Below are 21,966 nucleotides of genomic sequence, written 5' to 3'. Positions count from 1 at the left end.
GATGGGTAGGGTATAAATAATAAAATTATCATCATCAACATCACCAGGAGTCTGGGATTTTTTTTGGGGGGGGAGGTGCAGATGTGACCATAGTTCTTACTTCCTGTCTGACATCTGGACTCTTTTGCAGAAGCTTCTTATACATCCTGAAAAAACAGGGAGGGTGGTCCTTCTGTATCAAGCATGAGTGATCCCAAATTGAGAAAAACTAACATTTAGGGCTGGGTGATATATCACCCAAAATTGGTTTGAAGTCCACATCATGGTAACAGTTTCATAATATTTGGCATGGCGATATATCGCAAATCATGATGTGTGTGTGTGCTATGTAAAAAATCATGACATGCAGAAAAATCAGGATTCTCTCCTGATTCCTGCCATCCCTGTTGCTCTATACTATAAAATAACAGTTGTAACAATATGTTAAAGGTAAGTAAAAATATCTCTGTTTTAGACTCCTAAGTAGTTACAGTTGTCAGGACATTGCCCCATTCGGTTCCACACAGTTCAGACATTGTCATATATTGGTATATCGTGATGTTTAGCTGGTGATATATCATGATGTTGAAAACCAGACATCACTCAGCCCTAATACCCTTATGGATCGCAGGATCTAGAATCAGTGGTGGAGCAAGCCAATTGGGCACCTTGCAAAGACCTTTTGAATCCACACACCATCAGAATCTGAATTTTCAAAACTGGGAGTTCATCACATTTGACCCTCCCCACCCCAGTTCAGCTGTAGTCCAATCTGTTGGTGGGAAATGTGGACAGAGTAGAATCCACTGGCAATATACAATTCCTGTATAATACCTGAATTAAATCTCCATAGTGTGTTTGTGACGCAGATTGTAGGGCTATAACTCTTATCTGCTATGTAGCCACTGACCTCTGAGCATATCTGTGAAGATGAAGATTTGATGTGCCCAGGGGCAGGGCCAACCACCCACGGGATGGGGCAAGCCAGGGCAGGACGCTCTGTGGGGCCTCTGAAGAGTCTGCCCTACAGCTGAGGGGGAGGCAGTGGGCAGACGGTTTGGGGCAGCATGGAGCCTACGGGTGCCAAGCCACCACATCACTGCCAGGAGAGACACGTGGCTCGGGCGCACAGCAGGCCCCATGGTGAGTGCCACTCAGCATTTTATCACCCCCTCAGTAGTGACACCCAGGGTGGCCCCCCCCACCACACCCCCTTCCTCCACCCATGTCTAGACTCAATCTAGATGGAAAACAGCATGTTGAGCATGAATGATTCCTGATTGAGGAAAAACTACATTTTCCATGCAACAAACAGGTTTGTGCATAACTAACCTTAGCGTCATGATGTCGGAATCAACCCAACTGCAACATGTTGTCTTCTTACCTTATCACAGAGGAAACTGCAGAAACCTGAGGTTGCCCTGTTAACAGGTGGGTTCAATTCATATGATAGCTCTTTGGCTTAGTTTGGCTGTTCCTTTCCTGAAAGTGCAAAGTTCAATTTTCAAGTATACAGGATGGAGCTTAGATCATGAGTACAAATCTTCACTGGGAATTCAAACCATGGCCTTCTTCTCTGTTGAGAGGGTATCACATTACTGCCTAAGCTTGATGCCTTATTCCAAAACTTCAGCCACAGAGACAATTCCTTATGGAGCCTTTGGTGGGACGGATGACTAAAACACACCAGGTAAGCAGTCATGGTCTAGTTCCTTATGTCTCCTATCAAGCCAAAGCTTTCCCCAGTGGAATTATACAAAGCTGTTTATACTGGATTCAGTTATGACTGAGCTTGCATTCCACTGGAGTTCACGTATGTTCAGGGAATAACATGTCAACTCATCGTTTTGGAGTTGCATTTGCTGTTTACTTTCAAGCCACCTGTTTTTGGCAATTGACACTGTCCCTCCATTGTGTATGTGTGTGTATATTTGCAAGTGTACACATGTATTTATCAAATCTTCATCTTCACAGATATGCTCAGAGGTCAGTAGCTACATAGCAGCTACAAGTTATGGCCCTACAATCTGCATCACAAACACATTGTGGAGATTAAATGGCTATTCAGGTATTATACAGGGGTTGTATATTGCCAGTGGATTCTACTCTGTCCACATTTCCCACCAACAGATTGGACTACAGCTGAACTGGGGTGGGGAGGGTCAAATGTGATGAACTCCCAGTTTTGAAAATTCAGATTCTGATGGTGTGTGGATTCAAAAGGTCTTTGTAAGGCAAAAATCTGATGCTTTGATAGAACTAGAGACCTTCTTAAATATTTATGCCATTTGTGTCCCACCACCAAGAAGCTCAAGATAGCATAAATGGTTCTCCACTCCAATTTCATCCTCACAGCAGCCCTGTGAGGTAGGCTTGGCTATTTATACCCTGACTGACCTTCTGTGTATCAGAGTGGGCACCCTCAATGGCAAAGACCTCTGTATAGCTATCCAAAACTATCAAAGTGGAATGTGGAAAGAAACAAGCGTCAGATGTCCCTATTGGTATAAAAAAAATATTTTCCTAAGTACAAAGATTAAATTATTTTTTTGGCACAGCCAAGACTACCACAAACCTGACTCCCACAAACTCAGATTACCATGATACCCAAAGCAACAAAGACACGTTCCTCTTCCACACACCCACAAACACACCTCCTTCTCTATTTTGGAACTGACTGTGGGCAGAGCCTCAAAATGCTCTTCTGCCTCTTGTATTTTTGGCCCAGTCTCCACTTTGAAATGTGACCAAGGTGACATTTGGATGATTAGCGTAACCAGTGGTTATCAGCTTTCCTGGCTGTTTAGGACCTCCTCACAGCCTTGCCATTCCTCAAACGCTGTAGATGCTTCGTGTGAAAAAGAACACCCCTTTTCTGGTTAGTCGCAAGAAGATGACTGAGAGAGAACCAGGACTATCCCTCAAATTAGCACCTGCACATCAGAGCCAGTCCCAGATGCTGAACAATAATTATGGCGAAAACAGTTCATTGTGCAGCAAATAACTTCTTTGGGCAACTTTCAATAGTCACTGGGAGGAACTCAGCATTGCATTAAGTTGATCGTTCTGACAGCTCAAGCATTTCAGCTTACAGGGAACTCTTCTCTAAGCTTTAACACTTTGCTTTGGGGGTTCTCCTGACCTGCCCAGAGCCAATATCAGTGGGTACATGGGGTGAAGAAAAGGGTACAAGTCTCATTGCATGAGAAGGAGTCAGGTGAACCCCACATACTGATTTCTACTGTGACAGAAAAAGATAATACAACTTTCAGAAATTTTAGCCAGATTTTAATTGCTGGCTTACATGTGTGCACATTTGTACAACTAGTTTTACATATTGGACAGTATTACATATTTTAAAATACTGATTAAGATTATATGGTGAATCCATTTGTTCTATTTTCACCTTTTTAATGGAGGGGTGTGGTGGGGAATCTCAGATATTTAGGGCATGTCCGGTAGGCCACTTTCCAAGTTTCTACTCTGGCCAAAGCACTCAAGAATGCTGGAAGCATCTTAGGAGGAAATAGGTAGTCTGACATGCTTGATCCTGGGAAATCCGGGTCTTTAATGGTCCTTGTCAACTAATAGCCTGCAGTCTCCAACCACCTCAAGATATCTGCAATCACCTTAAAGAAAATTCTCATTTTTATATCCACGTTTACTCCAGTCTTTTCCCATCCTCATGTATGTAACTGGATCAAAATTCTGCAAAACTTGAAATCCTGCTTCCCTAATGCAAGCTGGTCTTCAAGCAGAGGCTGGACAGTCATCTGTTGGAGAGGATCCAGTTCTGTATCAAGCAGGGAGATGAACTTGGTGGCCTACAAGGCCCCCTTCTGACTCTATGGTCACCTCCACATCATACTTTTAACTCATGGTTCTGTGTTCTTTTGCGCACCGGGGACCAATTTGTGGGATGGTCTGCTAGCTCCAATTGCAAGGGGCCCTCCTGGTCTTTTGTGTAATCTCACAAGGCTTTGCCCTGCACTTGTGTGGCCTTGTGGGTGGAATGCTGGCCCTTTCAAAAGGGCTCGTCATGGTCTTTCCCTTCATCAAGCTTCCCCAGTTCACCCTCTCTCAGTTTAGAGTCTTTTCACTCAAGCTTCAAATGGCGGCTGGTTTTCTGGGCCAAAGGATAATTTTACTCTCAGTCACCATTGGCTCATGGTTGTGAGGTGGGGTTTCTTTTGTGGCTTTTTTTTCAGTAACAAAAAGCCATTTTTGTTAGGTGATTGTCATAACTTGGGTGAAAATAGGATTGGCTTAACATAGCAGGTGCCCTGGGATTCTTTCCCATAGTCCATTCCAAACCCCACAGGATCACCCTGAGTTAAGATGTGAGTCAGACATCCCCACTGTGCTCCACATTAAGGAATTTCCTTTGGAAGGGCCCAAGGTCTGAACAGGGGTGTGTCTGATTCATGAGGTAACTGCTGCTTGTCAATGACATACAGCCTGGAGGCATTTGGGTTGAGAGGAAGGGAGACTGCCCACGGAAGGAAGGAAGAAGAGGCAAGGCTCCAGGGCTGTACGGCCAACCAGTCATGCCTGTGTGTACAGACAGAAATCCTGGCTGTGTAGGTGGTGATCTCAGAACAAATCATTCACTAGCATATCCTTCAAAGAGACAAACGGGGCTTTGCCAAATATCCCTTCCTTGGAACAGTAGTCAAACGCACATGTACTGGTTGTATCTCCGCCCAGTGGTTCATAGCAACGTGCTGTTGCCTTGTCTCCTGCTAGTCCCCCCCCCCCTTAACCCAGAACAAAGGAAAGAACAAATGTCTTTGTGGCTCACGATGGCAGTAAAGAGAAGGAAAAACTTATTCACTTCCAGGAATGCTGGAAGTCAAGGGAGCACTTGGCAGCACTTCAGTTGATGACACTGCCTCTCTCCATGAGACCATGCGCTTCACATCCCAACGAATAGATGGGGGAGCAATGTTGCTTTATTTACAGCGGGTGGATGCTTCAGATGGTTCTGTTCCCAGAAATAATCAGTACCCTTTGACTAAGTTAATCCCTGATACAAAATCCTCTAAATGAGGGGTGGGGAGACTTCTTCAGCCTGAGGACTGCATTCCTGCCATACATTACCTTCCAGAGTTGACATGCCAACAGAGGGTGGGGCCAAAGCTCCATATACCTTCCATTCACACATATACCTTCCATTCACACTCATCCCTTCATCCATCCACATGCTCCCGACCCACCCTCACTCTGTGCTCATCCACATCTATGCATCAGCAGCACATGGTTCCTCTTGGGTTCTTCCCCGAAGATGAAAGTTACAGCTTGCCTGATGTTAAATAAAGAATTGTGAAACTGCTAGTTGTGGCCTGATTAAATAATGGCCATTATGATCTGAGCCAAGGCTGGTCCAATACATTTGGGCACCTGAGGTGAACCACAAAATGGCACCCCCTTTCCTTGCCAGGAATGGGGGGGGGGGAGAGAGAGATAAAGACATCAGGTTCTGCTGCCCCTGAGGTGGTCATCGTGACTAGTGTCACCTGCAAACCCCATAGTCTTTCCCTGCGTGGCTGGATTTCATGCCACATAAGCAAAGCTAAACACTTTACTTGACATGGTGACATTAAGTGATTGACATGTGGTGGCCCCACCCACCTGTCAAAATAGCCCACGGGACTTGCGGGAGGTTGGGATCTGGCTCATCTGCTAGATCCAATTCCCACCCCTGCCTTAAAGCAGCACCTGGACACCTAGGATCGGAATGTTAATAGCTCAGGGTATTCAGGTGATGTGTCTCCATGGGAGATAATTGTTAGATGATTGCTTCTTAATACAAGACCACCTTGCATTGTTCTGAAAGGGAAATACCTGGAAGGTCATGAAAAGTGACATGCCTTTCTTCTCCTGACAGAAGCTGCGGTTGGAGTCGGGAAGAAGAAAGGCTGAGAAAACCAAGAGGGCAGAGAGGTGAGTTTGGGTTCTGTAAGCAGCTTTGGGACACACCTCGTTGGAGATCTGAAGTGGACAACGGTTTGGCTATCTGCTGTCATGTGCAAACTGGGGCTCCAGTTCTACTCAATCTATGTATCTGCAAATAAATTATACAAAATGCTAGCAAGACTCCACTGACCACCTTCCAAAGGGAACCAAACTTGCGTAACTGCTTTGCCTCAGGAGCTTTCTACCATGTGGAGAAGTCACAATACTTCAACAATATTAGTAGCAGTGGTGCAGGTAATGCCTAGCAGGTAACAAAGAACCAGTGCCTGTGTCTCTGGGTTGCACCATGCCCCTGAAACAGATGCAGAGAGGAAATGAAAGTGAGGAAGAGGCTGCAGGAAAACAAAGGAGAGAGGATGTTGTTACAGAGTGTCCAGCCACTTGGAGTGGCAGCCTTCCAATGGACTCCTGACACAAGGAGGGATGTTGACTTGGAGCCTTGGATTTCAAGCCAATCCAAGTAGCCCTGGCCTTTGTGGTTTCTTGCATTGTCCTTTCCCTAGTTGACTCCCTGTCAGTTGTTTGTGACTCCCATGCGTCACATGCACAGTTCCGGTGTGAGCTGTGAGCCTGCCAAGAGGATGACTTAATCTAGATCTACAAGAGGCATCTCTCTCTCTCTCTCTCTTTCTTCTGAGGATGCCAAAAAAGTGCATCATTGTTTGCTTTGACAGCCTTGATTTCACCTCAGGGAAGCTTCCTCCACAGTGACTCTTCCAGTATTCCTGTTAGAAAACCATTTATCTCAGATTGCTTCCAACATGGCAGCAACAGGAACAGAAATATCTCCTGCAGAAACATACCATTTACAATGCTCAGTCCAACAGGGGTTTGAGGAGGAATTATAGTAGCACTGAAATGTTAGTGAGGTTAGAGTACTGTCATGGGCATCTGTGGGTTATAAATAGATAAAGATAGATATAGATATAGATATATAGATAAAGTGGGCAGGTGCTCCCTGCCCATGACCCATAATCCCCAGATTCCTATCATTTTACCAAAAAAAAGTAAGTTTCTAACATTTTTAGAACCTTAGATATGAAGCAAAATGTACAGGCAGTATTCTCCTATCTTTTTTTGTGTGTGAAACTAACCTGCTCCTCCCCTTTCAGTGTTTTACCTCTGTGGGATAATTCCTGCAGAGGCTCATGGGTACCACCAACTTGATAGGGAGTAACACTTTGGCACTACCCACTTCACAATGTCCCCTGTGGGCTATAACAACACTCTAAGGCCAGGTCGCCAATTCAACAAATAAGTTTGCTGGCGTGTGTGGTACAGTTGGGCTATGCTCTTCTATAAGCCCCTGTTGGACAACCCCAACACTAGGTATAAATCTTCCTTGGTCAAGGCCTCTGGTGGGCCCCACAGAACCTCTTGCCATATAGGTGGCCATGCTCAGTCACAGACTGCTTTCTTGTTCCATCATCTTGGCCAACTGGGAACTTACTTCTCTGTTCCTGTTTCCTTCCCTGCCCCATTCTCTATGGTTCTTTTAGCTCTCAACCTTTTGTCCTTTGCCTCCCCTGCTTTTCCATAGACCTTTGTCCATTTTCTTAAGGGAGAGGGCCATAACTCTGTGGTGTGCCATAAAAAACCATATCCTTTATATGAAAAAGGTCCCAAGTTGAATGCCCAGGATCTCGAGATAAAGCTGGGAGAGGCCCTTGTCTGAAACCCTGGAGAGCCACTGACTATCAGTATAGAGTCAATATTGAACTGGGTGGACCAGTGGCTTGACTCAGTATACACCAGCTTTCTCTCATTGTCCTCTTGCCTGTTTTGGGCACTCTCTCTTCACCTGCTTTTGCCTGCTCCTCTAGGGTTCTTCATCAGCAATTTCCCACCACACCATCTTCTTATCCACCTAATCTCCCTTTCACTGCTCTCTGCCTCGTGCCCATCTCTGTTCCTCTCCTTTCCTCATCTTCACTTTCTGCCAATGCCGACCAAACTTGGAAGAAATTGCCAGCTGTTTTACATAAGTCATAGTGTTATTGAGATTTTGTTGAGCTCATAGGGCTGGACCCCACCACCACCTCAATCTGCAAAACAGCAGGGCTGATCCCCGTTCATCAACCCAAGAGAAAGGGGACATTTGCAGCATCTACATTGATGGAATTCTGCAAAATCTTCTCAGCAGGGCATGATTGTTCAAATGATGCTTTGTACACATTAACTTACCACAGACTAACAGTGCAGGAAGCTTCCATGAAGGCACATCCTTAGAAAGCATAATCAAACTCTCACTTAGGCTCTCATGTGCCCAACTCTTCTATGTATCTGCCCTGCAGTTGCCTGGTAGCTGACACAACATGTTCTCAGTTGTAAATCTTTTAATTCCACCAAGGCTTGAAGGCAACTTAGCTAGCAGAGCTGCAGGATGCAAGATCCCTAAAATGGAGGAATAATATAATTGGATTACTGTGCCAACTATGTCATAATCCCAGCTCCTAGCAATAATCTACAATGCTATGTTGGAGAGTGGTATGAGGATGCCACAATGATTTACACCAAGGGAGCCTCAAGGAGCAGGGCAGAACAACAGCTGCATGGGTATTGATTCCTAATTCTATTTGCAGGAGAAAACCACTCCTACTAGCACGATAACACATGAGAGGGTTTCTTCCAGAGGGACTTGAACTTCCCATTGCACCTGATAGTCAGGAAAGAAGAGAGAGCCTTCCTTAGGTACCATATATTCATGACACCAGGAAGGGTTGTAGCTCAGTGGTAGAACACATGATTTGCATGCAGAAGGTTCCAGGTTCAAGCCTTGAAATCTCTAAGCAGGGCTGGGAAAGGCCTCTGCCTCAAACTTTGGAAATCCAGTGTCAGTCCATGTAGACCAAGGTTTCCCAAATTTGGATCTCCAGTTGTTGTTGGACTACAACTCCCATCATCCCTAGCTATCAGGATGATGGGAATTATAGTCCAAAAACAGCTGGAGACCCAAGTTTGGGAAACCCTGGTGTTGACAGTACTGAGCCAGATGACACTAGCAGTCGATGATGATGATGATGATGATGATAATTTATTATTTATACCCCACCCACCTGGCTGGGTTTCCCCAGTCACTCTGGGCGGCTCCCAACAGAACATTAAAAACAAAATAAAAAAACATCAGACATTAAAAACTTCCCTAAACAGGGCTGCCTGTCTTCTAAATGTCAGATAGTTGTTTATTTCCTTGACATCTGATGGGAGGGCATTCCACAGGGCGGGCGCCACTACCAAGAAGGCTCTCTGCCTGGCCAAGGGCTTCATGCTATATTGCTCTGTTTTGCTCAGTCTTAATTTGCATTGCTCCATTAGCCAACATGGGAACTGAACTAAAAAGAGGTGGTAAATGGCATGGAAAAAGAGACACAGGGAAGGTAAAGAACAGTCTGTTTAGTACTGGTCCATGAGTAACGCCGAAAAAGCATTGGTCCTCGAAGGGCAGCTTGATTAATTATGGCAATTTGCATAAACTTCCATTCTGGAATCATAGTTTTTGCATGAGGCATTGTCTACAACTGTTAATAGAAAAGACGCTCAAGGTTATTGCACTGCCTTGTGTTGTGTGAAACAAACTTTTGCACCAAAGTGCCTCATAATTATGGAAGTGAATGATAAAACTCCTCTTCATTTTAGATGGTCTGTGAACCTAGCAATGTCCCTCGTGAGCCTTTATTTCCTTGAGCAGGACTTCAATATAGCAGCTCTATGGCAACCACCCTGTTTACTGGCAGGCATTTGCAACTTACTAAACTGCACCTAGCTTCTGGGAGAGCAAAAGAAACAGAAATGCATCCTGTTTGCTGTGTGCCAACCTGTATCTTATTAAGCCTGACAAATGGATATTTTCTTAAAGGATCTCTTAGAGCCTTCTCAGAGGGACATCTTCAATCACTTGACACGGACGAAAACAACCATGGCAGTCCCTTTTAAGAGTGCACTGAAAGGTAAGGCATTCTGGGTTGACTTGCTACATCACCATCAGAGAGCCAATCATCTGTTGTGGCCAAATCCCAATCTGAACAAAATTACTGAAGAGTTGGGGTACTGTCCTCTATTTTGTTAGGAAAGCTTAAAAAGGTAAAGGGACCCCTGACCATTAGGTCCAGTTGCAGACAACTCTGGGGTTGCTGCGCTCATCTCGCTTTACTGGCTGAGGGAGCCGGTGTACAGCTTCCAGGTCATGTGGCCAGCATGACTAAGCTGCTTCTGGCGAATCAGAGCAGCACACGGAAACACCGCTTACCTTCCCACTAGAGCGTACCTATTTATTACTTGCACTTGGTGCTTTCGAACTGCTAGGTTGGCAGGAGCAGAGACTGAACAATGGGAGCTCACCCCATCGCGGGGATTCGAACCACTGACCTTCTGACTGGCAAGCCCTAGGCCCTGTGATTTAACCCACAGTGCCACTGCTTAACCAAAAGGAGCATCCAAGTGGTGTTATATTACTGGTATTGATGATACATCTTCATTGAATTAATTACATGTTTAAAGTTTTCTTGGTATATGCTGAATTTGCACAGTTGCAGCCCTGCATATTCCAATATATTGAATGAAGTGTTGTTGTTATTTTTTAAAGGTGGGTTTGGGGAAGAGAGTGATCCTTGAGATTGGACTATATAGCACCTGTGTTTAGCTTATGCCAAAAGAAATTAATAGAAGTTACCATATTCTCGGAGGCAAGGGGGTGGTCATGGTTGCAAAGGCATAAATTCACTTTCATTGAAAGACTTTCATACTGAAGAAGGAATAGAACTACAGCTAGGAAGATGGCTCCTATCCAAACTAAACAAAAATGTTTTGCACCTATTTTTTGTGGAGTTCGAGAAAACAAGAAATTGGAGAATGACCACTGAATGACCATAGAATGTATAGTGCATGCAACCCCACTTCCTTGCATGATTATACTCAGCAGATCACATGAAAAATTGCCATAGACATTTGTCCCAATTCAGCAGTAAATAGCAGGTTTTCCCAGGGGAATGTGGTGGGACAAGTGGAAGTGTGGGTGAGCCATAAATTGGATTGTGAAATATGGAGAGCACAAATTTTGAAGCGCTGCTGTGTTTCAGTTCACGTATTGTTTTGGAAAGTGCAGATTATGTTGGTTCATCTTCAAATGCAAACTGAATTTAATTTTCTCCCAGTTCCTCGGCCCCACCACTGGGCATGAGAATTTTGAAGCAAAATCCAATAAATTGAAGGTTCTGTGTTGACAGTTCCAACCTGATAACCTGGCAACCCTGGTTTGTATTCCTTAATCAACCACTATCCTTGCAGCCAGAAATAATTTCCTTCTTTCTTTATATATTGGAAAGCACAATGGTTTGTTTTAGAAGAGAGAGTTCACTGTTATTACTGCAAAAGTTGCTGAAGCACAAAAGCAAACCCTTCCACATGTTAGAGCAATGTTTTCCTTTTCACTGAGGTCTGAAGGACAAAACCAGAAGAAAGCTCGGTGTGTTTTTTGGATAAGATTTCTGGCAATGCTTTCACTTGAAGTAGAGGTTTGGGGTAACTCATATTACTTTTGATGTTTATTTATTTTTATCTCTGTGGTTTCTAAGTGTTACATTTTGGTTCAAGTGGGCAATGAAAATGTTCAGAATTTCAGCCCGATTCATAGTTAAAAAGGTAAAGGGACTCCTGGCCATTAGGTCCAGTCGTGACTGACTCTGGGGTTGTGGTGCTCATCTCGCTTTATTGGCCGAGGGAGCCGGCGTGTAGTTTCCGGGTCATGTGGCCAGCATGACTAAGCTGCTTCTGGTGAACCAGAGCAGTGCACAGAAACGCCGTTTACCTTCCTGCCGAAGCGGTACCTATTTATCTACTTGCACTTTGACGTGCTTTTGAACTGCTAGGTTGGCAGGAGCAGGGACCAAGGAACGGGAGCTCACCCCATCGCGGGGATTCAAACCACCGACCTTCTGATCGGCAAGTCCTAGGCTCTGTGGTTTAACCCACAGCACCACCCGCGTCCCAGTGATTGACAGTTACCTGGGTGCCAAAGTTACCTGGGTGCCAAATAGGGGAGTCCACCCCACTGGCAGAGGAAGAGGGGAGCGGGGGGAGCGTACCGCCCCCAGCAGCACAATCCCGGTGGGATGCCATCATGACTGCTCCCTTCCTGTGTGGGTGCCACGCCCCTGCGGGTGGTGCACCACACCCCCACCTGTTCTCTGCCCCCCCCCCCGGTGCTGGAGCATGAAGCTCTGCCACTTGTCCACCCCATCCTCAGCAGGCTTGCTTCTTAGGGATTTGTAGCTCTCTTTGAGTGGCTTCAGAAGCCTCCTGTTGAAACTAGCCCAGAGAAATTGGTGTTATGGGACCAGAGTCATCCAAGTCTCCTCCAAAAACATGAAATAAACCCATGGCTTAACCAGTTCTTCATGGCTTAACCAGGTCTGTAGCTCCATAATGTTAACTCTCTCCATTAGCCTCTCTTACCCAGCACAGTGAGTGATGGCTAACGTGCAAGGGCCATGGGGAGGGGGTGTAACCAGGATTCACTGATATTGTTCTCACCATTGTCTGCCTTAACACAAGAAAGTTCTGCTGGATCAGACCAAAGGCCAACCTACTCCAGCATCCTGTTCTCACAGTGGCCAGCCAGATGTCTTACTGGGGAACTTAAAGGATCCATTAGAGGTGCATCACTTCTGCCACTCTCCTCTTTCTCACAAGCAACCTTTAAGTTGCTCTGCTTTCACTTGGCTTCTGCATTATTTGCTTCCCCCCAAAATGCCTAGGCTTGGGCCTGTGTTGTAGTAATGAAGGTTGCCATTCTATGTGACCTAGCTACCCTGGATTGGTTCACTGATAGCAGCTTCAGAAAGGAAGCTGTTCCTAGTGATGGAGAAAAAGCCACTAGAACAGTCATGAGGAACCTGTGACCCTCTCAGATGTTGCTGGACTCCAGCTCCCAATCGTCCCTGATATTTTCCCATGCTTAATGATGCTGACCAAACTTTTGTGTCCAATTCTATGTGGCAGGCCATTGGTTCTGCATATCTGCACTAGACCCATCAGCCCAGATGGGTAAGTGTGGAACTGATGAGAGGCTGCAAGCTCTCAGATTTCTCCTGATGGCATATAAGCCTCAGAAAGAACTATGAAAAAGAGGGGGAGAACCAGCCTGAAATGGCCTCCTGAGGAAGGAACTGATGGCGATTGGCAAAATGTGCTATCTATTCCCCCCTTCCCAGGATAAACCCAGCTTCTCTGATCTGAAGCAAGAGAGGTGCAGTTGTCCTGAGTTCCGAGGGGTTTTGGGACCAGAAAATGTGACACCTGCCGTTAAAACAGGGTTGGGGAACCTGTGCTCCACATCACCCCTGATCATTGACCATGCTGCTGTGAGTTGTAGTCCACAACCTCTAGAGGGTGCCACATTGGCCGGAAGAACTTCTAGGCCAGTGCTAGGACCAGAAATCTGTGTCTAGCTGCCCCACATTGTAACCTATGAGAAGTACAGCTTATGGCAGCAAAGTAGGCTATGGATTGGCTCATCCCATTGGGTCATCTTGGATTGGCTCCACCCCATTGGGGCATCTTGGAAAGGAAGACCTATAAAAGGCTTGTCATTTGGGCTGGGATCCTGCCTGAGTAGCAAAGCCTTCCTGGCTTGATTCCTCAGCTCTGACTCAACTCCTGGCTCACCTTGCTCAGCTGCCGACAGCTGTCAGACAGCATCCGGATGAAGGGAGCAGATTCCAGAGCCTGTGCCTGGTGGAAGGAAAGAGACTACCTCTTCAATGACCGACATAGCTGTGGGTGCACAAACTTCTTTCGAGGTGAAACCTGAAACTTCTTTAAAGTTCTAGGAGCAGATAGCTGAGAAATCTGAATTGCATTTTCAGTTCTTCTCTCCCTCCTCTTTTTAGCAGCCGACTGAGCTGCCTTCTGGAGAACAGGAAGGTCAAGCTCCGCTTTAGTTCATCCAGGCAGCAGATGTGCTGGTTGCCACCCAGGTGGTGGGGGTTACGAAAACACTGTCTGCAGCAATTGGGCTTGGCGGCTGTGGGCTGTGGAAGCGCCGCCTCTGCCTCGGGGAGAGAACGCTCTTCGAGCCAGAAAGATCATTAGCTTTTGCAGCCTCCTTTTCATGAGCCTTCTTGTGAGGGGCTCCTTCGAAATCAGGCAGGGCAGGATGGCGTTGGTGGCAGATGCTGCTGCTGCTGCTGCTGCTTGCAGGGTCCCCACATGGAGCTGTTGCCATCTGAGAGCTTCAGGAGGCAAATAAGACATCCCGGGCACAGATGGATCTATGAGGCTGCATATTGTTAGAAGCTTGGCGCCTTGCCCAAGAAGACACAGAAAACAGATGTTGCTCCAATGGCGATCCAATGGATAAGCTGTATGCACGCATGCTGCCAGCTCTGATGTCAGCTTCCTTCTCACTCCTCAGGGTCTGAGGCATTTGGCTCTCAGCCTGCAGTGGAGACTGCGAAAGCTGAGCAGCTCCCACTTGCTCTGGGTGGGTAAACAGGGAGGGGAAGGACTGTGTTGGAGCATCTGCTTTGCATGCAGAAGGTCCCAGGTTCCATCCATCCCCAGCATCTCCAGTTTGGACTGGGAATGGCTCCTTTTGGAAACCCCCAAAGAGCCACTTTCAGTCAGCATAGATTTCAGACCAGGCAAAAGTGTGTATGGCAGGGTATGCTCAGCAAAACCCTGTTTCTTTGGAGCAAGACAAACCATGAGACCAGGTTTGCACGTAATGCTAAGCCAAACATAATAATAATAATAATAATAATAATAATAATAATAATACCCCACCCATCTGGCTGCATTTCCCCAGCCACTCTGGGTGGCTTACGGATTATATAAAACATAGCTTTGCTCAGTGCTTTTTTTCTAAAAAAATGTTTAGGGGTACTCATTTTGACTCAAGAAAATCACCATTTTATAGTTCAAATCAGGAAAAATAAACACAGTAAATGGACAAAAGTACAAAGATTCACAAAATGTTTAGGGGCATGCATCCCCCTGCGTCTCCCCAGAAAACAAGCACTGGTTTTGCTGTTGGTAATGTGGTAGCAGCAAGGCCAGTTTTTTGCTCTGCATTGCCACATGCTTGCTCATTCACACTAATCCATAGGTTGTCTTAGCATTATGTCTGAATCAGGCCACTATTTCAGACACCAGTCTTCTCCTCCCAATATGCTTCAGGCAGCAAATCGCCCTCATGTATCTTTAACAGAGTCTCACACAAATGTTTGTGCACTTATCCATTCATTGCCAATTAAAAGAAGGAAACTTGCTTTTAAAAACTGCAGGATTGTGCCCAGTATGAGCAGGAGGTTTCTGGGTGATATCATGGGAAACAGGGGCAGGGTGGAATTCTCCTTTGAACTCAGTGCCTGGGCTCCTGCTTTGAACTGACAGGCGCATTTCTCCCCAAGGGCTTGAGAAAGGCGCATTTGGACTGGATTCAGCGAGAGTGCCTCTAGAGCTGCCCTACTTCTCTCACAATATTTAATAATGATGATAATGACATGTGTTCCTTCACCGTAATGTAAAGTACAAGCCAGGCACTCAATAAACAGGTTATTTGGCATAGCTCACAGCTAAGGGTGTGAGCCTATAGAACCAGTTGCTGTCATTCCCAGTAAACAAGCACCTGTTTCTAATTAGCCTGGAAGGGAGAGAAAATCTTAGAAAAGCCACCCCTCAAGCATGCTGGCTGGAGGCTGCTGGTCCTTTGCCTCGGAGGAAACACAGATAGGAACAATCTTGGAGGAAAGAGCGTCACTCTATCATGGCAAGCAGACAGCTTTTCTGTATGATAGAGTGGCAGTGGTGAAATAAACTCTGAAACATGGTCCCTCCATTTATTCATCCCTGACACAGGTCTTAAGAGAAATCTGGGCCACACACACCCATCTCAGTAAGAGTTGCTGAGTTCAAGGCCATGCTGGATTAGCGTTCCTGAGTGATGAATGAGGGGTTGAAGTGTTTACTTTGAACACTGTGATCTGTGTCTGAATCTACTAGGCATTAAAATCTTTCAGGTTTCTGAATCCGTGCTGCAATTGCAGAAGCGGGAGGTGGCAGCCCTTGCATTTCGGAATTTAGACTATAATCCAATATCCACTTACCTGGGAATAAGGCCTGTTGAACTGGGTGGAATTGACTAGGAGACAGGTGTAGGATTGCGCTGTTGTGGTAGGCATTTTAAGCCCTAGTCGCTAATATTAATTGGCGCCTAAAGTGGCACGAGAGACTGCTGAGAGACACTTTGTGGCCAAGTGGGGATTTGAACCCTGGTCTCCCAGGTCTTAGGCCAACACTCTAACCGCTACGCTACACACTGCTGTAGTGTGGAAGAGCTCTGCCGGAAAACCTAGATAGGTGCTGCCAGTCAGAATAAACAAAAATGCACTTGACTTGACTTATAAATACCTTCACTTGGTGTAAGACAGCCTCTCTCTGTTCCTAAAAGTAGATTAGGTAAATTTATGGCAGATAAAGCTATCTATCAGGCATGGTGACTGGGTGAAACTCCTTTGTTCAGAAGTAGCATGCCCTTGATTACCACTTGCTTTGTGGCAAATAGCAGGGTGGGGCTATTGCCTTGGTGTCTTGTGGGCTTTCTGCATCTCCAACAATGGTTGGCCATTGTGGGAAGCAGCAGGATGGGTTTGTCATACTTTCTTAATTGTTGTAGCCCAGCAGACCAGGTTTTTCCTGAGGCAGAGTGATGTTCTGAGCAAAGCAGGAGGATGAAGGGCATCACTGTTTCACTTGTAAGCCAGCTGACAGTCCTCTTGCCAAAAGGCCTTACAGGACACTTCCAGGCTCTAGGAACGTCTGTAATTATCCCACTTCATTTTGTCCTTGTTTATCTGGTTCACCCACTGGAATAGTTCTCACAGGGAAGTGAATAACATATCTAGAAAGGGCTGCGGAACCTATGGCTCTCCAGATGTTGCTGGACTCCAGCATGGCCAATGGTCAAGGGGTGGGTGGGAGTTGCAGGTTATCAACATCTGGAGGGGGAATTTATACTGCAGCAGTTTCCCCATTTGTTGCTTTTATAGAAGATGAGAATCTCTCTCTTGTGTTGTGGACAAGGAAGAGGATGAGAGATAAGGAAAGGGGGCATATCATGAAGAGATAATGAAGACTAGGCCTCCTCTAATATATGTCATAGGGAACCAGGAGATTTACCCTGGTGTAGGCAGATGCAATCTTGTTTGAATGATAACTAGTGGATCCTATTTGGGGTTCTTTAAAAACAAAGCTTCTGGATTCAATTCTCCACTATTATCTTAAGGTCAAAACAAATCAGAGTAACCTCTAAATTCAGCTGTGGCTTTTTTTTTCTACCAAGAAGTGAAAGGAAGGTAGAAATGTCATCCAAATATGAGATCAGGACATTTCACATTTTAAACACTCCCATGAACTTTGGATTAGAAATTCTATATTGTCTTCCTGGAAACAAATTCAATATATCCTCAAATTGACATGGAAGCATGAGCTCATTTGGACTTCTATAAGAGAGGAGCAGTATAAAGAGCAGGGTTAGTCATTACTGTCAAAAACAAATGGATGATCATTCAGCAGTTGTCTATTAGAAATGAGCAGCAGAGTGCACTAAGCTTTGAAAATCTGGCATATTCAGAGGATGAATGGGTAGCTCAAATCCTCAGTTAAAACAACAGTTTTGTATGTGCCTTCTACACCCCAGTGTGCAGTTCCTTGCTGTATGTCGGGGATAGGGAAGCTTTGGCCCTCCAGATGTTTTATTCTTTTTATTCTTTAATTTTTATACCGCTTAACACCAAAATAGTCGTTCGACTCCAACTCCCAACATCCCTGACCTTTTGCCATGCTGGCTGGGGCTGATGGAAGCTGAAGTGCAACCTAATTTGTAAGGCATTCTTAAGGTATCCTGGACCCAAGTTCATAGCTGTCAACGTTTCCCTTTTTTAAAGGGAAATTCCCTTATTCCGAATAGGATTCATCGCAAGAAAAAGGAAAAGTTGACAGCTATGCCCAAGTTATTAAGGGCTTGTAAATCTACCAGCTTGCCATTCCATCCTGTGTGCTATAATTTTAAACTGAAAACAGAGCTGATGAAGCAGAGAAGTTATAGGCTGGTGATTAAGGAACAGAACACTCAGCATTCCTGGCTTCCATAGCAGAATTCCAAGGATCTCTTTGGGGGGAGGTCTCCCCACCCACACCCCAAGGTGACAAGAATATACCACATATTATGTGAGCCTGAATTGTAGCTGAAGGTAATCTTGACAAAAGGTTCTCTCTATGGAAAGCCTTACAGTTTTTTGTTTTTTGTTTTTGCTCCAGCTACAGGCCTTCACTGGGATTGAGGGATAGCTGCAGAATAATTTAACACAAGGTTTTTAAGAGCTTTTTTTTAGGAATCCACAAGAAAAGAGCCTTTGAATAGGGATGCTGGCATAAGCATAATAATGGAAGTGACATAGAAACATAGAATTGTAGAGTTGGAAGAGACCCTGAGGGTCACCTAGTTCAACCCCTTGCAATGCAAGAATCTTCTGCCCAACGTGGGGCTCGAACGCATGACCTTGAGATAAAGTGTCTCATGCTCTTCGGACTGAGCTCTATCCCATTACATCTGCAGAAGAAGAGCACTTCAATATTTGCAGCTATGTTTACTTGAACTTTATCATCTAGGGAACGGTTCAGACATGCTAAATCACATTTTTCAGGCATCTGCTTTGCCTCTGTATTTAAGGAAGCAATACAGTAAGTAGTCACATGGTGACAGTTTCAAAAATGGCTCATGTTTCTTCTCATGCTGACCTGCCACATGAAGGCTAAAAAGCAACATGCAGCCCTAAGATGAACCACATACATTACATCATTCAGACAGTGAGTGAAGGATGATACTCCAAAATATGAGTTTTATGGGGCCTAAGTGCAATGGAGGCAGCAGGGAGGGAGGGGCACAAGAACCCTTCACTCCCAGTTCCTGTTTATCTGTCGATACCTGTTTCTATATTTTTTTTAATAGAGCAGTTTTGTGCAAGAGCCGACTTGTGCAAAGCCTCCCTATTAAAAATAATTTTAAAAGGCTGGTTTATCTTCTAAATAAATGAATCTGCCCTCAGTGTGCAGCAATTTGAAATAGGCACACTTAATCACTCACATTACAGTGGTACCTCGGGTTAAGTACTTAATTCGTTCTGGAGGTCCGTTCTTAACCTGAAACTGTTCTTAACCTGAAGCACCACTTTAGCTAATGGGGCCTCCTGCTGCTGCTGTGCTGCCAGAGCACAATTTCTGTTCTCATCCTGAAGTAAAGTTCTTAACCCGAGGTACTATTTCTGGGTTAGCAGAGTCTGTAACCTGAAGTGTATGTAACCTGAAGCATATGTAACCCGAGGTACCACTATAATGTAGTCAGCCCCAAATTCTTTTGTGTATGTTCACACACACACACACACACACACACACACACACACACTTTCCCCCTGTATGTCATGGTGGGCAACCCTCAAGCCTCTCTAACAGTGCCAGTTTGAGTGGGGTGGCAAGTAAGGGCAAGATGAATTGGAATAGCAGTCAATGCAATAGATTCTTCACACTTGGCAAAATTTGAATTCTCATCAAAGCAGGAACTTTGATGCCACGTTGATAGTCAATTTTATTATTGTTGTTGTTATTCATCATTTACAACTAGCTTAGTAAATTGTTGGCAATTTTGAATTGAATTAGCCGACAAACAACAAACAGTATATATATATTTTCTAAATTATTCCAGAATCCAAAGAGCCAGGCACTTAGAATTTTGAGACATTTCAAACTAAGCAATTTCCCCCATCAAAGCTAGTCAAGGTTCACTGGGGCAGGATTTGAAGAGGGCGGTTTTAAATTGGAAAAGTCAAAGGAATTGAAAGGGCTATTCTGTTCTTGAATCTGGGCCTCTGAAAGACCCACTTGTTCCAATCGGTCTCTCCCAATTTGCAGACCTGAAAGAAACAAGTTGAGCTTTGCTGGGACAGTTTTTCAGGAGGCACTGAAGCATTCAGCACATGTTGGGATTTGAGCTCATGTAAGCAGGTTCTATTTGAATGTAGTCAGCCAGAAACAGGAAGCTTTGACAACCTTATCAAGCCAAGCTGGACTTTGGGCTGAAGCCACCGCAGTATTAACACTGGGAACGCTGGACCAGCCTGGCCAATCCCATTCATTGATGGCTCCAAAACTTTGCGCTGTGTTTATTACGAGTTCCAGGGAGAAGCTGATTTAAACCAAAGCTGGCTGCTCACTCCGTGGGAGGCAGGGTTGTGATTGCTGGCGTCTGAGGCTATCAAGCCGAGCAAGCGAGAGAGACAGAGAAGGGGAGCCCAGAGCCACCAGCCTGGTTCTTGTGGGGAGTCCAGGCAGGAAGGAAAAGCTGCTGTATTTATTTATATGGTTTTCACCATGAAGGATAACAAATTTACACAAAACCTCAGTGCATAAGACAGCTGCCAATGCTTAAAACAGAATTATTGTTTCATTAAACAGTGAAAACAAGCAGAGCGCCAAAGACAGCAGTGGGCTTTCGTAGTAGAGGAGCCAGCGTGATCAGCGCTGCCCGGTGAAACTATTTCGCAGGGTGCAGCCATTTATTTGTGTGTTTGTTTCCTTCCCTTTCTGGGAAATTCTCCTTTCTCACATCAGAAATTGCAGGTTTCACAGGCATCTTCTTACTAATTTTTTTAAAAATGGAACTGTCTTTATTAAAAAGACAGGGAGGCCCACATTTCTGGTTTGGAATGGAGTAAATGTACATTTGGAGGAGCTTCTTGGTGTGAAAAGCAGCTGTGTGTGTGTGTGTGTGTGTGTGCGCGCGCGCGCATATTGTAGTTTGAAGGGAGAGTTTTCAGTGGAAACACTAATGAAGGAAGGGTTAAGCACACTCTCCCCCTACCACTTTTTAGCTTCAAATTGCCCTCTCATGAACCTGCGTTTCCCGTCCTGGAGTGGCCGTTGGGGGTTTGGTGCACAATCCTACTTTTATACTGTAACTGAGCCAGAGAGTGACCTATTGGTGATGCATAGCATGAGCCCAATCACGGATGGCATCATGTCCTGCTTGTAAAGCTCAGTTATTTTAAGATGATGGCAGATATGAAATAAGCCTGAGGCTTCTTTGGAGAGGAAGTGATCCCTGGCTTTTGTTTTTGTTTTTCTAGGGACCAGGGAAATATGCTTTCAGTTTATTCAAGGACTTAATGCATGGATACTGAGTTGGGAGGTGCAGGAATGCATGATCCATTGAGAGTTCAGTTGGAAAATACAGCCATATTATCAATCCATTTTAGCAAAAAATAAAATTAAAAATACAAGGAGCCCAGTGACTCCTTATATACCTTATTGTGTGCACACCTCTTTACACCAAACACGTTATTTGGGCCAGATTTTAAAGTTGTCCCCTGGAGTAGGAAAAGTGATTTCAATGGTTATTTAGTATCTGCTATCCCATTATGTGGGACGCAGGTGGCGCTGTGGGTTAAAGCCTCAGCGCCTAGGGCTTGCTGATCGAAAGGTCGGCGGTTCGAATCCCTGCGGCGGGGTGCGCTCCCGCTGCTCGGTCCCAGCGCCTGCCAACCTAGCAGTTCGAAAGCACCTCCGGGTGCAAGTAGATAAATAGGGACCGCTTACCAGCGGGAAGGTAAACGGCGTTTCCGTGTGCGACTCTGGCTCGCACATGTCAGCGATGTCACGCTGGCCACGTGACCTGGAAGTGTCTCCGGACAGCGCTGGCCCCTGGCCTCTTAAGTGAGATGGGCGCACAACCCCAGAGTCTGTCAAGACTGGCCCGTATGGGCAGGGGTACCTTTACCTTTACCTTTATCCCATTATGTAATGTTGTCAGGGATTGGGGGGGGGCTATAGGCTAGCTAGGAAGCAGCAAAAAATACTGTGTATGCAGCAATCTGTGAGATCTCATATAGAATCATAGAATTGTAGAGTCTGAAGGGACCGCATGGGTCATCTAGTCCAAACCCCTGCAATGAAGGTATCTCA

The 21,966-nt window shown here is 45.3% G+C and overlaps 1 protein-coding gene and 1 long non-coding RNA gene across 7 annotated transcripts in view; one reads left to right on the top strand and one right to left on the bottom strand.

The window, feature by feature from the left end:
- Nucleotides 1-1,428: 1,428 nt before the first annotated feature.
- LOC307210434 lies at nt 1,429-5,361 on the bottom strand. Its single transcript, XR_013835998.1, has 3 exons — nt 5,196-5,361; nt 2,377-2,477; nt 1,429-1,555 (listed from the first exon to the last, which is right to left on the bottom strand). It is a non-coding gene; the product is annotated as an uncharacterized lncRNA (long non-coding RNA).
- Nucleotides 1,509-21,966, top strand: part of CDRT4 (CMT1A duplicated region transcript 4) — a 35,375-nt gene continuing 14,917 nt past the window's right edge. Inside the window, exons 1-3 of one of the 6 annotated variants that reach the window (XR_013835955.1) lie at nt 1,653-1,669; nt 5,867-5,922; nt 9,812-9,902. Coding sequence is in view for 1 of the 6 variants with exons in the window: in XM_079966277.1 (XP_079822403.1) it covers nt 1,631-1,669; nt 9,812-9,902 (130 nt within the window). In the remaining 5 variants the exon portion in view is untranslated. Of the gene's footprint in view, nt 1,670-5,369; nt 5,385-5,472; nt 5,741-5,866; nt 5,923-8,419; nt 8,647-9,811; nt 9,903-21,966 lie in introns of those variants that run through there. The other 5 variants (XR_013835956.1, XR_013835957.1, XM_079966277.1 and 2 more) reach the window with 5 other exon arrangements.

Source organism: Podarcis cretensis (assembly GCF_951804945.1).
Source record: "Podarcis cretensis genome assembly, chromosome: 2".
Classification (NCBI taxonomy): domain Eukaryota; kingdom Metazoa; phylum Chordata; class Lepidosauria; order Squamata; family Lacertidae; genus Podarcis; species Podarcis cretensis.
This window is presented reverse-complemented; position numbering and strand designations above follow the sequence as displayed.